The following is a 15,713-nucleotide window of genomic DNA, read 5'->3' on the forward strand; positions in this document are numbered from 1 at the left end:
AATATTGTTATTCATAGAGTATTCTTCATGAAAGTGCTTGAATGCTGCTGTTGATTCTTAGGTGCTGCAGGGATTTCGGGGCTAATTTAGTTGCACACACTAGAAATCGGCAGCTGAAGAGGCCCCACGAGTCAGACCAGGGGTGCATGCCACTCTCCAGTCAGCACAGCCAGTCAACACAGACGATCAAAACAAGACTCGGCCCGTGAATATCGGTTACCGGCAAGATGGACACTATATTGGCTGCAAGCCCCAGCGTCGAAAAACGTGCCATCCTCCGGGTCTTGTGGAGGATTCTCTCCTGACCGTGTACCCGCTGTAAGCCTCAAACCACATGCGTCGAAGAGTTGTGCTAGCTGAGGCCAAGCAAGCCGCTTGATGCAGTATAGCGGTAATTCAGGACGGTAATCCAAGGGGAAACTAGTGGAAAGTGCGTCCAAAAATATCCAGAAATACGCCTGGAATATGCTCTTGCTCGAGGTTGCTGACCTCTCGTGTCAAGCTTCAAGCATATAAATCGTAGCTCTAACCCCTATACTTCTCGCCATGTAGCCTAGCACTGCATCTTTGTCTCTCCTGTCTCCAATCCAGCCATGGTCAAGGCGACCTTCTCAACTTGGGCATCTGCCCTCTGCCTGTTATCTCTCTCCGGAGGCATTGCAGCCCTTCCTGCAGCAGCAAAGGGAGAGTGTAAGGCAGATCTCAAGGGCCTCCTGACGGATCCAGCCCGCCACTGGGCTGTGAACACAACCATCTCATTTCCTGGTGACACTACCTTTGCTAATGCCACGGAGCGTTGGTCCATCTTCAACGCCCCGACATACAGCGCCGCCGTGAGCCCTGGAACAGAGGCGGATGTTAGCAAAGTGGTATGTAGAATAATCGTTTGGCATATGCTAAACACTCTGTTAGTTGAAAACTTTATTAATTTCCGTATTTCAAGATCAACCTAGCCAGAACCAATGGAATTCCCTTCATGGCTCGCAGCGGTGGCCATGGATATGCGGCTAGTTTCGGCAAATTACAGAACGGCTTGTCCCTGGACATGAGCAAGTTCAACACTGTTAAAATCGACTCAAAAGCCCAGACGTTGACCGTTGGTCCCGGTGCTCGCTATCGTGATATTCTTGACCCCTTGTACAACGCTGGCTTCTACGTCCGTAAGTGTTTTCTCCGTCGTAAATGCTCGAAGGTAACTTATGAATCTCCTAACTAATCACGTTCTTAGAGACTGGCAGCTGCTCATGCCCTTCTGTCATTGGTGTTGCCATTGGCGGTGGTGTTGGACGTCTGATGGTAGGAATATCTCGACATCCACAGGTACACGTTGCTAACATTTATCAACACAGGGCGAGCTTGGCCTGACTGCTGACGCCTTGACATCCGTCCGTCTGGTCGGCGCTGATGGAGTTGCCAAGACGGTATCGGCCACTTCCTACCCAGACTTGTGGTGGGCTATCCGCGGTGCAGGTGCAAACTTCGGTGTCATCACGTCTGCCACTTTCGAGGTCCAAACATTGGCCAGCAACAACAACGGCAACGTCTTCATGGTCGACTTCTACCTTCCCAAGGAGAGAAGTCTGGAGTATTTCCAGCTTATCGAGAAGAACTACAGCCCCATGCCCTCAAACCTGGCTGCTGTCATAGTGTTGAACTGGAACAGCACTCTCAACGTCGTAAGTTCATGCCATTTTAGTTAACTCAGATGAGAGATGAGACATTCGACTGAGTAAATGCTGATTAACCGATGTATAGAGCCAAGTCGGTTCCGATTGGATCTTTTACGGCACAGAGGCAGACGCCCGCAAGGCCCTCGCTCCAATTCTTGCGTTCGGCGCCCAATACATCACTGCTATTCTCCCGTGGAACAAGATCATTGCCTACAGTGGAGCTGGCTATGACCCAGAAAACTGCCTGCCCAATAAGCCGCGAAACAGCTTTTCTCTCAACCAAAAAGTCTACAGCGCAGCTGGTTGGCAGCAAGGCTTTGAGACCATCACGGACTTCTTTGCGAAGAACCCTGGTGGTCGCGCTAGCCAGATTATGTTGGAGCTCTTTGGCAACAAGGCGACTGCTGCTGTTCCTGCAAGCGAGACCGCTTGGCCATGGAGAGATGTTTGGGGCTTTTTGTAAGATCCACGATACCCATCGTTTGTTCTTCTTTCTTCATTCGGTCATCTTGCTAACATGGTGTTCGTTGTATTAGCCAAGCTCAGTTTGTCTACGACGCCGGAGACAGCGCAACGCAGAACGCAGCAAACACCTACGGAGCTCGAATTCGTTCGCAGTACGCCCCGTACACTGGATATAACAAGCCGACTATTTTCGTCAACTATGCTCGAGGTGATGAGCCCATTGAGAATGTATTTGGTGCAGACAAGCTGCCTCGCCTGGCCCAGCTGAAGCACAAGTACGATCCGTCCAACCTCTTTGCTTATGGCCACCCTCTGCCTCAGAAATATCCTTGAGAACTCATGTTCTTATTTGTCGTATTGTTGGTTTCCGCAGTGTATTTCCTAGAAGCCTCATAGCTGTGTAAATGGCCCATTCGACACCAATATGTAATTATCTATCAAATTCATTATATTTCAGCTTTTTACCTATTTTACATTTAATTTGATGTAGCTGAACTCTACATCTTTCCCAACCCATCTTCTCGATATACCTCCATAAATTGCTCTTTCGCTACCAACTTCCCATCAGCCGCCCTTGTGAATAATGTTCGACTGAACGATAAGACTAAGGCGCTTTCAAACATACTGCATAAGGATAGGATATGGACAACCAGCTTTGGGATGAGATGATGCAAGAGTTGGAAGTTGCCAGCGGTTTGAGAAATGCCGTATAAGACTAGATCAGTAGCATCCCAGTTAAGCTCTCACTTAATTTCAACGTTGGCGTTGTCTATACCCTGCTCCTGAGTTTTCTATTCAGTAAGGAAAGAACAGGAATTCTAGCTGAAGAATACCTTTGCTAATACTATGAGAATAAAAAGCGTTGAGCAAACCGCTAAGATGGCCAGCGGCGGACTTGACCATCTCGTTGCGAACGCCGCATACGTTTCAACGTACGATGCGTCTGACCCTCTTGGAATGTTGTAAGCCCATCTTAGCTGCAACCCACGCTTTTATCATATCATTGGAACAATCGAAACGAACTAATGTTACTTGTCAACGCAACTAGAGGCGAGGACTCCCAGGCCCTTGATCAAGACCTGCTCAAGTCCTTCCAAACCAGCATCGTTCGCAATACCCATCTGATCAACCAGTTCATGCCACTTATTCCGGCAGATAAACCAAAAGGTGATTGCTTTGTCCACTGGAATTGCGGACTTGGACTCCATCAACCAATTTTAATTGAATAATGGCTCAGCATACGCTATCAGCAAGGCGGCAACGAACGTTGTGATCGAAAAATTCCATACGCAGTACAAGAAAATGGCGATTCGTATTAGAATTTGCCCAGGTATGGTGGAGACTGGACATTTCAAGAGCCGTATGAGCTTCTACCTTTCTTCATTTTACTACCTATGTATCGATAACTGGCTGACTATCGAACTCCTAATCAGTGACCGCAGAGCGAATGGCCAAAGCAGGAGGCATGTTTCAGAAATTGTTGGCATATAGCCCACAATTCAAAGGTCTAGCCTCCCCAGAAGCCGACGTTAAAGATGTGATTTCCGTGTGGGAGAGTTCAACTATCAGTGGCGGAAGTGGTGGTTCATACGTGTCACACTATGGAAAGAAGTAGTGGCTGTAAGCTAGACGCTAACATTCATCGCATGACATTGATTCTCTGCTCAGTCTAGCTACTCTTTCCAGAATCCTCCTTTAGTGCCACAATACGGTTGAGCACGATCTTGTCATCTGTGCTATCCGAGTCCAAGGCCTAGTTGTGGAAGAAAGGATTGTCAGCATCTGCTACAGGTATCACAGGCAACCAAGTTTAACTTACAAAGTATGCAACACGAAGAGCCTGGAACCGCACGCTCTCTGGGAGTGCTTCTCCAGTCTTTTCACCCTCGGCTTCGGGCCAGGGCGCCCTTCGCTTCACTTCGTAGAAGCCGTTCTCAATCATTGCATTTGGCCAGATGGTCTCGCTGTTTGGATTGACATCACTCAAAAGACCGCCAGGGGCAGATGCAGGGCTATCAGATTTGAAAAGAGGCTCATGTATCCGCACTTCGGCTGCAGGAGAGCCTTCAGGTACCCACTGAATATACGTCTTGGGTTTCTTGCCTTCCTTGTCAAAAACAGCTCGGATCTCTTTGATAGCTCCTGTGGTTTCGTCTTTGGTGAAAGAAACAGCTTTGATAGGGAAAGGCACATTCAACAGGCCAACACTCTTGCCGGGAGCGAGGCGGAAGTAGTCCTTGCTGTCTACCTCCCGGAAATCTGAGCGGTCGATGTAAACGGTCTTGGTCAAGCGAAGAGTGTGAGATCCTAGCTTGGGGTCTTTTGGTGAAAAGGGAATATCCAGGTCCTGCTCTTCGCCATCCTCAATCACCACTGGGACAGGATCCAGGACAAGCATGAGGCGGGGAACTGTCTTCTCGAGATACACTCGGATAGACTGCTCAAAACGCTTGATATTAACTTGCGTTACGTTGGTAGTCACACCAAGCTCGTAGATGAAAGAGAGGAGTGCGCCTGGGGGGATGCCTCGTCTTCGAATTCCTTTGATCGTGTATAGTCGTGGATCGTCCCATCCGCGAACAATCTTGTTCTCTATCAAGGTCCTCAGGCCTCTCTTGCTCATGATGGTGCCGCTGAGGTTTAAGCGGCCGTATTCACGCTGCATAGGCTGGAATTCCACCAAAAGCCTACATTAATAGTTAGCTGATAGTTGGCTGCACCGAGATTTGCAGGCAAGGTACGAACTTATTCAACCACTCGTAGCTCTCTCGTGACATGATGAATTCAGTGGTACACAAGCTGTGTGTGATGCCCTCGAAACTGTCACATAAGCAGTGGGCGAAGTCGTAAGTTGGGTATATCCGCCACTTGGTGCCCGTCCGGTAGTGTGGCTCTTGGTCTTTGGGGATTCTGTACGCGGCAAGATCCCACATCTGGGGATTTGGATTGCCTTCAATATCTTGCTTCATGCGAAGCCATGCGCTTCTCGGCTCATATTCTCCATCCCTCATGCCTCGGAACTTCTTGAGGTTTGTCTCGACATCCTGCTTGGCATGTTCACAACGATATCTTGGAGACAAGCCGTCCTCGCCACCGCGCTGCTTCTTGGTCTCGACGTCGTCGCAATGGCACACGTAAGCCTTCTCCATCTTGATCAATTCTTCGGCGAGATCGTACATTCGCTGGTAGTTGTCGGACGCATACGTGATTTCACTCGGTGTGAATCCAAGCCATCGGATGGTCTCCTCAATAGCGACGAAGTATTCTCCTTTCTCAGCGTCGGGGTTTGTGTCGTCGAATCTAGAATCGGTCGTGTCAGCGGGAATCGACAATCGGTCAAGAGTTTCGCGTCGTTTTTACCGAAGAATCTATGGTCAGTTAGCTACATGCATCACAACGAATTGTTGAACACTCACAGTTCTACCACCGTGGAACTTTGCAAAGCCAAAGTTGACAGCGATGGCCTTGGCGTGTCCAAGCTAAACTCCCTGTTAGCTACTTCAAAGCCCTTTGAGACGCAGCATCAAGAATTACATGAAGGTAGCCGTTAGGCTCAGGTGGGAATCGCGTGACGACCTCCTTCTCTGGGCGCAGCTTGTAGACTTCGCCCAGGAATCCCTGCTTGAACATGGCTTCGGGGTCAATAACGCGTTCCTCGGGCTTCGCAGGCTTGGCAGCAGCTGGCGCGTTGCTCTTCTCCTGCTGGGCATTGGCACGGTTTGCAGCAGCATTCGCTTTTCGGGCTCGTTTTTGGGTTCGCTTCTTCAGCTCGTTCTTGGTGACCATCTCGCCCGTCTCGGCATCGAGAACAAGCTTGGCCACGCCCTCAGCCACCTCGGCCAAAGCGTCCGCCATCCTGAAGTCGTAATTGTGTGGTAACTGGGCTGGATGTCGTAGCTAGGTATAGAATGACTCTGCGATGCGAGTTTGGAGTTTCGATTTATGTCGAGCCAAAGCTGTGGCAGCGCAGCCAAATCTGAACCTGCCCCGCCATTCACGTGTGTACCCCTCCTGCCTTTTTCGCCGCGAAAGATACAAGATAAGGCGATGATGGATGACATAAGCATTCCAGACCACTGAGCTTGGCCGCTAAAAGGCCTACAATCACCAACTATTCATCGTCAAATGTGTTGTTGACTCATACTTTTGAGTACATTGGGATGATGATATTTCGATGACTCACAACAGAAGGTTTGCCAAGGTTGTTTAGAAAGATCATTCTATAGTATTGCTTGCACAGTGTCTACAAAGCTAAAGGCATAACAAATGACACTCTCATGCAAAGCTCGACAAAGCTCAGCTTACAGGCACTTGATAGCGAGTGCCTGGACATGAGCGGCGCTGACTGCTACTACAATAACACTGTTTATTCTGCTTTCTGAATAAACCAATCTAGGCTAGAATAGTTTCAATAACCTACTGTATTTCAATATCTATTGTATAAGAGCGTATAAAAAGAAGATAAAGTGACGAATGCATGCATCCACAGGCTCTTCAATCAGTAACAACAGCACTATACCACCTGAATTTGTTTTGAGGGTCATACTTGGCCTTCAAAGCCCAAAGCTTGGGCAGTTGTCCATCACAGCCATAGATAGATTCAAGAGGCTCATTACCAACAGCATAGTTGATGTATGTCGTGGGCCGGCGACCAGGCTCACTACCTCTCCAGAGGGTCAAGGTCTCATCGGCCCAAGCTTGAGAGAAGTTCACCAATGATGGCGGTGTGGCAACGAGGATGAGACTACATGAGAGTGTTAGCTCATAGACAGCTCAGCGGAAATTTGGAATTGCTTTCAGCGTTGACGTACACAAGAACATACTCGTCTCTGTGGGGGCAGGCTGGAGTGCTGGGATCAGTGGCTTGTGTAGCGAGCGTTGAATAACCTTCGGCAAAGACGCGAGCTCCAGCGGCAAGACCAGGGTTTTGAGCAATCCTTTCGTTAATAAGATCATATATCTGCCGCTGAGAAGTCACATTATATGTCTGAAGCCACGCACTGCTACCAACAAATGGCCCTGGTTGGTAAGACGCGCTGTTGGAATCTGTCCCTTGAGCAACAAGTAGGTCAGTATAGTCAACGTCGCCCATAGTGCTCGAGATGGCAGGAATTGCGTTGAATGGAGCCAGAAGCTCTTCGGCAGAGGCAGCAGGACCATTATAGGCAAAAGACCAAGTAAGAATAGCCTGTATAGTAAGTATTAGACTAGATTTAGAACCAATTAACGTCATTTAAATACGATTGCTTACCTGTGTGGCATTAATAGTTGGGTCAATGGAAAATTGGCCAAAGTTGACACCCATGAGGGCAGGAATTCGCCCCTTTCCTTGGAATTTGTTGAGTGCTTCAAAGACAGTTTCAAGCTGTTCTTGTGAACCAGACATAATTGTGGTAGTGCCAAGTGTTGACAACTTTGGGGTGGATTTTGATATTAGCACTGGTGACAATGCCAAAGTTGTGGCCGGCGCCCTTCATGGCCCAGAAAAGGTCGCCATGTGAGGATGTATTGACGACAACAATTGTGTCATTAGCTAGCACGATGTTCAAGCTGATGATGTTATCAGATATGAGACCATATTGGCCTTGGTATCTCCCAAATCCGCCTCCCAAGCCCGGCCCGAGGAGACCGACGCAGCCACCACTTCCGGTAGCTAGAGACGACGCACGCAGCGTTAGAAGATTGAGCTTGTTTTCATTTATTAAGTTTGTAAAACTTACTGGCAATGTAGCCTAGATCCCAGAGCATATCGATGACTATATCGGCATAGACTCCGCCTTGAAACAGGGCAGATTTCTTGTCGGGCTGTATAGTGATCCCAGTGAGTTGTGACAGGTTGATCTGAGTGCCCTGAAACTTAGCAAGTGTATTTGTGAGGCCATGGCCTCGGTTATACGTCAGGAAGTCAATGCTGTTTTGATAGCAATAGTGAACCTATACGGCTGGTTAGCACTTATGACATGGGTATAATACCTATGTGGCGACTTACAACCTTCGCAACGTCGGCCTCTTGAGTCACCTCAATTACAACCTCGATATTAGCAAAAGAAGGGCTAGAAGGGCCAAAAATTTGAGTGCCCTTAGAAAGAATCTTTCCGAGGTCGGTTTGGACTTGGGCCGGGGTGACAGTTCGTGAGACATCAGCGGCCCGGAGATAGTGAGAAACTACGGGGCTACTTGACACAATGAACGGAAACAACACCAGGTCAGAAGCCGAAAGGCTACCAAATTTAGAGAGCATAGCCTACCAGAAGAAACATAAGAGTGAGAACAATGAGTGGGCGAGTAGATAAGGCGATGATCTGCAAAGACCGCTAGAGAGCTTGGATATACGCCTTGGAGAGCATAGCTGAGTCGCTAGGGCTTTTTCTACCCAAAACGAATCTATTTCAGTGATACTTTTACTCTACATGAACATTTTTTAATTCTGGATTTGGTTTGCTTTGTCAAGTTTGCTAAGCATATGCAGTTCTTGGCCAAGATTTCACAAAATCGAGACCTGAGGATGGGGCTGGGATCATTCAAGTTAGTGGGACATAGAAGGCACGATACTGCCCTAGCACATGGCTCACACGTGTCGTACGACCTTCCGTATCTTGATATGTACTACATATATGAAGGTACAAAAAGTTCCAGGTAACTGGAGCTCGGGACAAAGCATTTCGGTGATTTCAACGTTCACTGCCAAATGCGGCAACGCTGTCTTGATACGGCCCGCCAATGTCAACAGGGTACCACATGATAGAAAGCGAATAAGCTAAGGCGGAGTTTGAGAAATAGGTATAGCTGCATTGCTTGTCAGCTCACCCTCCTAATCTTCACTCCCGGCCGCCACTAAAAGTGGGATAACGGAATCCTTCTGCATCTGCTCCGTGTTAGCAGCATACGTTCCAAGATACACCCTGATCCTCCTGGAAATAGTCAGATCTGACATTTGTCGCCATGGGATGGAACTTCGTCTTATTTATCATGCCATCCAGACTTATTCTCAGCTGAGCGGCGGTGTAGGAACTAGTAGTAGTAGGAAGATATTGGATCATGCAAATGCTGCCTTTGGATACCTAGCTAGACCCTGGCTCGTGCACGGCCAAATATGATGATAAATTTCCCATTGTGCGGCCCGAGAGATGACTTCAAGCACACGAACATCTCTTTGCAAATCACTTTATCATTGTTTTATGAATTACAATTGTCATTGTTGCGACTTGCTCATATATTGTTGGCTCACCAGCGATCCTACGCACAATATTCCAACTGTGTGCCTTACACCCCCCCTCCCCTCCATTTCCCTCGTTATCGCTGTTTTGATTGGGTTTTATCCTGCTATCAAGAAATTTTAAGTTCCTTGTCACACATAGAGATAGATTATGGCTTGGTTTTGGCAGTTGTGGCTTTCTCCTCGCCCCCAGCGATCGGAAATTGCCACAGATTTAACCGTTTATTCAAATAACGACGCGGCACTCTTTGAGTTCCTCATAGAACCTGATGGCCGATGGGTTGTAAAGGAAACACACTACATCAATAACCCCCTGGTAAAAAATGGGCTTTCTGGTCCACCACTGTAAGTCTTTTATCACACAAATGCGTTGTTTTTACATTGATGCGAAGCTCATCGCTATACATATAGGCACATTCACTGGAAGCAGAGTGAATATTTTCAAGTCGAACAAGGTGTAATTGGAATACATAAAAATGGAAAGCAGATAAGGGCCACAAAGGATGATGGCATCATCGAGGTGCCCGCTGGTACACGGTGAGCTTCACGCATCCTCCAGCCTTGACAGCCGTGTCAAATTTCGTGCGGGAACTAATCATTGCGATGCCATAGGCACAAGTTTTGGTCGCATGCTTCCAACCAAGAGGATTTAATTTTTAAAGTGTGGGCGGAGCCCCAAGGCCTCGACAACAGCTTCGATGAACGGTTCATCCGCAACTTGATAGGCTACCAGGCAGACTGTTACAAGGCAAAGATTGCTCCATCTGTATTCCAACTCGCGCTTATCTCATATGACTGTGCAACCTTGGCCACGCCGCCTTTCTGGATGCCGTTGTGGCTTCTTGCATCGGTCCAATATGTGCTGGCTTACTGGGTTGGTGGCTACCTACTCGGGTACGTTTATTGCCATGGGATTCCGCACCTTACTTTTGTGCAGCACTAACGTCAGACATGTGATAGATACAAACCGTCATACCCTGAGTATTTTAAAGAGCCAGAAGATAAGAAGTCGACGTGAAAAGGAAAAAGTGGTCGAAAAGTTCGCTCTGCTTCAAGCGAGAAGAATCATCTAAATAGATACAATTTGAGCGTTGTTTGCGTCAGCCAGTGGGAGTCCGGCATCATATTTAGAGAAACAAAATGAACAGTCTATTTGCTTATAAACTATTGACTTGCTTGGGAGAAGAATATGAATCACTCACAATCAGATTTCTCCGTCTTCCATGTTTTGCCCGTGAGATTCACTAAATACTAGCAGCCGCATACACAACAAAAGAGAGCATCATGGCTGCTATCCAGTCGACAACCGAGAAGCCTAAGAATTACACCATTATAGTCCAATTACTAAAGTTTAACGCGACTCAGTCAGTTGCTCCTCAGGGTGGTTAAATAGCTTCAGAGTTGGCGAGGTGGATTTGACGATGGGATCGAGAATTGTGTAGAACCAGGCATGCAGCACCTCATCGGAGGATTTACATGTCCGAACATATCTGTGCTTTGGTGAACGGTTGCACAGACGACAATAATAGAGGGATTCTACACAATTGCGCAATTAAGACGACAAACCCAACGAGAGCTCCGAATGAGCAGTTTCAGTTGGTGCTACTGTACCTATGATTTGTATCATCTCCAAAAGGGACCGGTAGTGATACTTTGCACAAAAGGCAATGACACCAGAAAGTTAGACTCAGCTGCTATTGGGAGCCTGTATACACGGTAGCCTATTACATTATAAACTACCTACATATATCTACAGTCACGTAGATTGTGACAGTGCAATACGGCGCCAATCAATAATTCCTTCCACATTGCGAACGAAACCATACCCTGTATCAGTTTTTCTAAGAGGAGTGCAGCCCTGAGCATGCTCCGTGCGCTTCCTGCACAAGAATCCCTTTGGATCAGCATTCAGCTGCAGTACACTCTTTCCCTGTACAACTAGCCCGACAGCCGGCTGGGGGTGGAAGACGGGGGGAAGATTGGGCCCATAAGATCTTCCTTTTCACACGCCCTCTCCACCACCACGCGGGCCGGGGTCTTCGTATGTGCTAGATAAACCCCCACCTTGATCTCAAATCACTCCGGCAATCCAGTGCACATCCGAGATGCCTGCTCTGATCCCTCATTCCGGGCCGGGACAAACTTGTGTGTCTGCGTGCCGTGTCGAACCAGAAGTGGCTGTATCCTGGTATCCTGGTAATATTGGATTCGAATGCCTGCAGCATCTAGCCAGGAACAACCTTGAGGCGTGTCTGTTGAAGCATTCATGTCAGCTTTTTTAGACATAACGGCTAAGTCAGTGCAAGCCTTGGTCAGCCTCATTTTCGAGATGGCGATATGATGCAATCTCTATGACTCCGGCGTGAATATGCGAGGATGCTTTGACATGGTGGGTTTTGGCAATTGTTGCCAATCTTGAGCTCCATAGCAAGAGTAGCTAGAAGTCCAAAATACACACGATACGGACAAGATTTTCTCTATCCATCAATGGCAGACTAATCTTGGTCTTGCCTGACCCTTCTCTCCGTGGTCCTATTTTAGATGGTGAACTCTAGACTGTAGTCTATCTTTTCTACTCTCTGCGTCTAGGGAGATGCTTCGGGTCTCCACAAGACTCATACTCCCGATCTAAAGACTTCGTTGACCAATCTAGCCCGCACTCGATCGGTCAGTACAACCATATCTTCTCTTCCCCTAGCCGATTTCAATGAGTTATAGATCATAGAACATCTTTGACTCGCTCACGTGTGTTGCTGATGCACAGGCTCAGATGGACAACGATATTAGCAAAGTGGGAACAGCTGTGTCAGATGACTATTTTGAAGACTGACCATCATTTGAACCTTTTCGCTTGCTACTACTCTGTCCTGGAGGTATCAATTAAATTCCTTTTTTGTTGCTTTGGCATCTGGGACATGCGCACGAAAATAAATAGAAGCATTATATAGCTCATGGTTTAATATACGGGAAATAATGAGAGAGGTATTGATACCACCGAATATGGCAGTAGTTGTTCCCTACGATTTTTCAATACCCTGTAGACCTGTATTGTTTATGGTGTTTGCTATCATGATATACATCGCCCCTCTGTCGGATTCTCACACCCGGGGTATATTTCCTATCGTGTCCTCGCTCGCATGAATGTGACAGCGGATCGTACCAGTGCCCAAACTAGTTGCCGGTCTGCATCAAGAGGAGGAGAAGCTTCCGAATAGGTTCTACCAGATTGATTTGATTAAATCTCCCATGACTTGGCTCAGATAGGCTAAGCCACCAAGGAGCATCCTCTCCCTAGGAATAATCACCGAGATCCCTTACTGCGCCATCTGTAAGGCCTTCATGGTCGGAGTCAAGAGACGAATCTGATATATGAGATTACTCCCAGTTTGTATGCGATCAGTCTATCTCTGAAATAGCATGTGACGTAGCATGTTGAAGCTTATCGTGTCTAGACTAGATACAGGCATAATAGCCCTCATATCCCATCCCTTTCGTTGTCTTTTGAGCCAATCGACAAGGCTCACAACCGCCTTTTTTATCACTTGTCTGCAATACCAGCCATCTGCAACCGGCTAGCTTAAACGTTCAGCTGCGCAGTGGTGGACTGGGCGAGGTACTCCTTGTATGGAGCAAGTAACTTCTCCACGGGGCCACCAGCGCCGCAGTATCTCTCGACAATTTCGACACTACGGCCGACATACAACTCGGGCTTCATCATGCCGTCAAGCTCGTCCCAGATGGGCTTGAAGTACTCAGTGTTGCGAATACGCTCAATCAAGTCATTCGGCTTGCCCTGAATCATATGCGATTAGTAATGAGCGAGAGAGCATGTAGGGGGGAGACATCTTACCTCCATCTTCACAACGCTTGCAGCTTGGCGTGAGATGACACGGATCTCCTCGTGTGCCCTGTTTCTTTTAGCAATGATCATCGGTTTTGTTTAGTCGCTACTCACTCTTGTCTTGAACCGCCCTTGGCCACAATCTTCATGATGATCTAGGGGCTATTAGCAAATGATTGAACAAAAACGCGTCTCCTGCTATAGACACCAGCTCTCGTGAAACTGAAGTACTTACCGCCTCGGTCACCATAAAGGGCAACTCCTCAAGGAATCTGCTTCGAATTCGTGCCGGGTAGACAACGAGACCATCTGTAACGTTGTCCAGGCCGATGAGGACAGCCTCTGCGAGCAGCATCATCTCAGGAATGTCCATTCCTATTACTGTTAGTCATGCTACTCTACATTCACTTGTAAGAAGAAGAAGATCATGATCCAGCCTCTTCTAACGGCAGGATAGTACTTACGTCTGATGGCAGAATCGTCCAGTGTTCGCTCCATCCATTGTGTGGACAGAGTGTTGGCAAAAGAAGCTGGCTTAGACATCAGGGCACGAGACAGAGAGCAGATTCTCTCGCTCCTCATCTATACAAAGGAGAGTCAGCAATATGAACAGTAAAAGCAGCTTTTTAAGAGAGCGGGAGCATTTTTGTTGTAAAGAGCTACTGACTGGGTTGCGCTTGTATGCCATGGCCGAAGAACCGATCTGTTTGGCCTCAAAGGGTTCCTAGTAAGAATTAATGTCAGTTATTGCTGGATTGTGTAACTGTTTCATCATCTGAGTGATTAACAAACCTCAATCTCCTTGAAGTTTGCTAGCAAACGAATATCGTTCGCAATCTTGTGAGCGCTAGCTCCGATGCCGGCCACTGCCTGAGCAATGATGAGATCAACCTTGCGCGTGCTTTTTTTTTCTTCAAGTTAGTATATCGCTTGGCGTTCAAGGCGAAGGTACAATTGGTATAAAGGAAACTCACTATGTCTGGGTAGAGATATCCTGGAAGAGAAGAAGAAGAAGAAAAGATGTCAGCAACATTCATTTTCACGAACAGAGAGAATAGTATCGAAAATAGCTCCACGTGGGAATAGAAGTGAGGAGAGCTAAGGACATACATAGCAGGCTGGGAATCCAAACTTTTTGCAAAGAATCCCGTTCAGCTTGTCGCACTTGGCGTGATCGCCTTGGAAGCTGTGAATTGGGCGGTTAGTAGACTGACTTGTGGTTTGGGTCTGGCATGCGTGTTTGATGCCGCAGGTGTGAACATACATTTCCAAGAAGGATGCCTGTGTTCCGGTGGTTCCTACTTGCCATCAGCAACTGAGCATGATGAGATTCTTGGAGTGATGGGGTTCGTCAGGTTTCACAGTGGCTGGTGCTAGACGTACCCTGGGCACCTCGGAACTTGAGATTTGCGCGAACAGTTTCGAGATTTTCCAAGTCGAAAGTGAGATCCTGAAGCCATTGGGCCGCTGTTCTCATCAGAATCATCTTCGTAACGGGACAGATGGCTTTGCACACTTACAGCGACGGCCAACTGTGATGGGCCTGTTGGGATTGTCAGCGCCTTGGCTTCAAAGCTTGTGGTCAAAACGGGGCGTCTTACTGAGCGCTCTGCAGATGGGTGTAGGCCAATGTAGGTTCAGCTATGATCCATGCATATTAGCAAAATTTCCTCCAGGGATTATTGAGGCACAGGCAAGACAAAAATCTCAATCTCATAACCTACATTTCCATTGGAGAGAAAATGCCTTGAGGTTGGAGATAACCTTGGACAGCTTCTGGATTAACAAATCAAGCGCCTTGGCCTGAAGAATGAGCTCTGCGTTATCAGTGACGTAGCAAGATGTGGCTCCGTAGTGAATGACACCAGCAGCAGCCGGAGCAACAAGGCCAAAAGCATGGACGTGCTGTGTTCTTGTCAGCAGGTTGTAGAGCGTCTTACGATGAAGAAAAGCTTACAGCCATGACATCCTATAAAAGTCATATTAGCAAAAAGAGTCTATAACTTGTAGCAACGTATCGCAAAGACAGATGCAACTTTGCCAACTTACATGACGTCTAATCCTCTCCTCGATACGCGCAGCTTCAAAGTCCTCGTCGGTTACGATAAGATGAGCCTTCATCTCCTCCAAAGCCTGAGGAGTAATGGTATCGATGCCCAGCTCGTGCTCAGCCTCGGCAAGGCCCAGCCAGAGCTTGCGCCAGGTAGAGTGCCTCGACCGCTGGCTGAAGAGCTGCGTCATCTCAGCGCTGCAGTAGCGGCTGGTCAGGGATGTCTGGTAGACATCGTAAGGGCTCTTCTGGGACGCCTTGAGCTGCTCAATCTGCTTCTGCAGCTCCTGGATCTGTTGCTCGGCCATTTTGGGATTTCTGAAAATGATCCCGTGTGCAGCAATGGAAACAATGATCAAAGTATCTGAACCGTGAGCTGCGAAATTTTTGGTGTTTCTCAACTGCCCATTGGCGTCATAATTTAGACTAAAGTCTAAGAAAAGAGCCATACAAATCTTATCGATAAAGCCG

General features: G+C 47.6%; 3 protein-coding genes across 3 annotated transcripts; 1 reads left to right on the plus strand and 2 right to left on the minus strand.

Moving 5' to 3' along the window:
• Positions 1–593: 593 nt before the first annotated feature.
• Positions 594–2,468, plus strand: TGAM01_v204484 (hypothetical protein; the record flags this gene model as incomplete). The annotated part of the gene is made up of 6 exons (XM_018807723.1): positions 594–869; positions 944–1,160; positions 1,229–1,296; positions 1,350–1,676; positions 1,756–2,129; positions 2,207–2,468. The coding sequence occupies 6 exons, from the start codon at positions 594–596 to the stop codon at positions 2,466–2,468; spliced, it is 1,524 nt and encodes a 507-aa protein (XP_018659061.1).
• A 1,336-nt stretch (positions 2,469–3,804) lies between these two features.
• TGAM01_v204485 (glutaminyl-tRNA synthetase) lies at positions 3,805–5,990 on the minus strand (the record flags this gene model as incomplete). Its single annotated transcript, XM_018807724.2, has 6 exons — positions 3,805–3,888; positions 3,955–4,822; positions 4,881–5,435; positions 5,496–5,503; positions 5,552–5,614; positions 5,670–5,990. The coding sequence occupies 6 exons, from the start codon at positions 5,988–5,990 to the stop codon at positions 3,805–3,807; spliced, it is 1,899 nt and encodes a 632-aa protein (XP_018659062.1).
• Positions 5,991–12,928: 6,938 nt separating this feature from the next.
• TGAM01_v204486 (adenylosuccinate lyase) lies at positions 12,929–15,550 on the minus strand (the record flags this gene model as incomplete). Its single annotated transcript, XM_024549434.1, has 15 exons — positions 12,929–13,144; positions 13,202–13,259; positions 13,307–13,347; positions 13,428–13,567; positions 13,657–13,774; positions 13,860–13,916; positions 13,985–14,093; positions 14,167–14,186; positions 14,303–14,490; positions 14,576–14,659; positions 14,713–14,735; positions 14,794–14,833; positions 14,917–15,097; positions 15,150–15,161; positions 15,242–15,550. 15 exons carry the CDS (start codon positions 15,548–15,550, stop codon positions 12,929–12,931), a joined length of 1,596 nt encoding a protein of 531 aa, XP_024405774.1.
• Positions 15,551–15,713: the final 163 nt, after the last annotated feature.

This window comes from Trichoderma gamsii (assembly GCF_001481775.2).
Source record: "Trichoderma gamsii strain T6085 chromosome Unknown Scaffold_13.2, whole genome shotgun sequence".
In the NCBI taxonomy this organism is placed as follows: domain Eukaryota; kingdom Fungi; phylum Ascomycota; class Sordariomycetes; order Hypocreales; family Hypocreaceae; genus Trichoderma; species Trichoderma gamsii.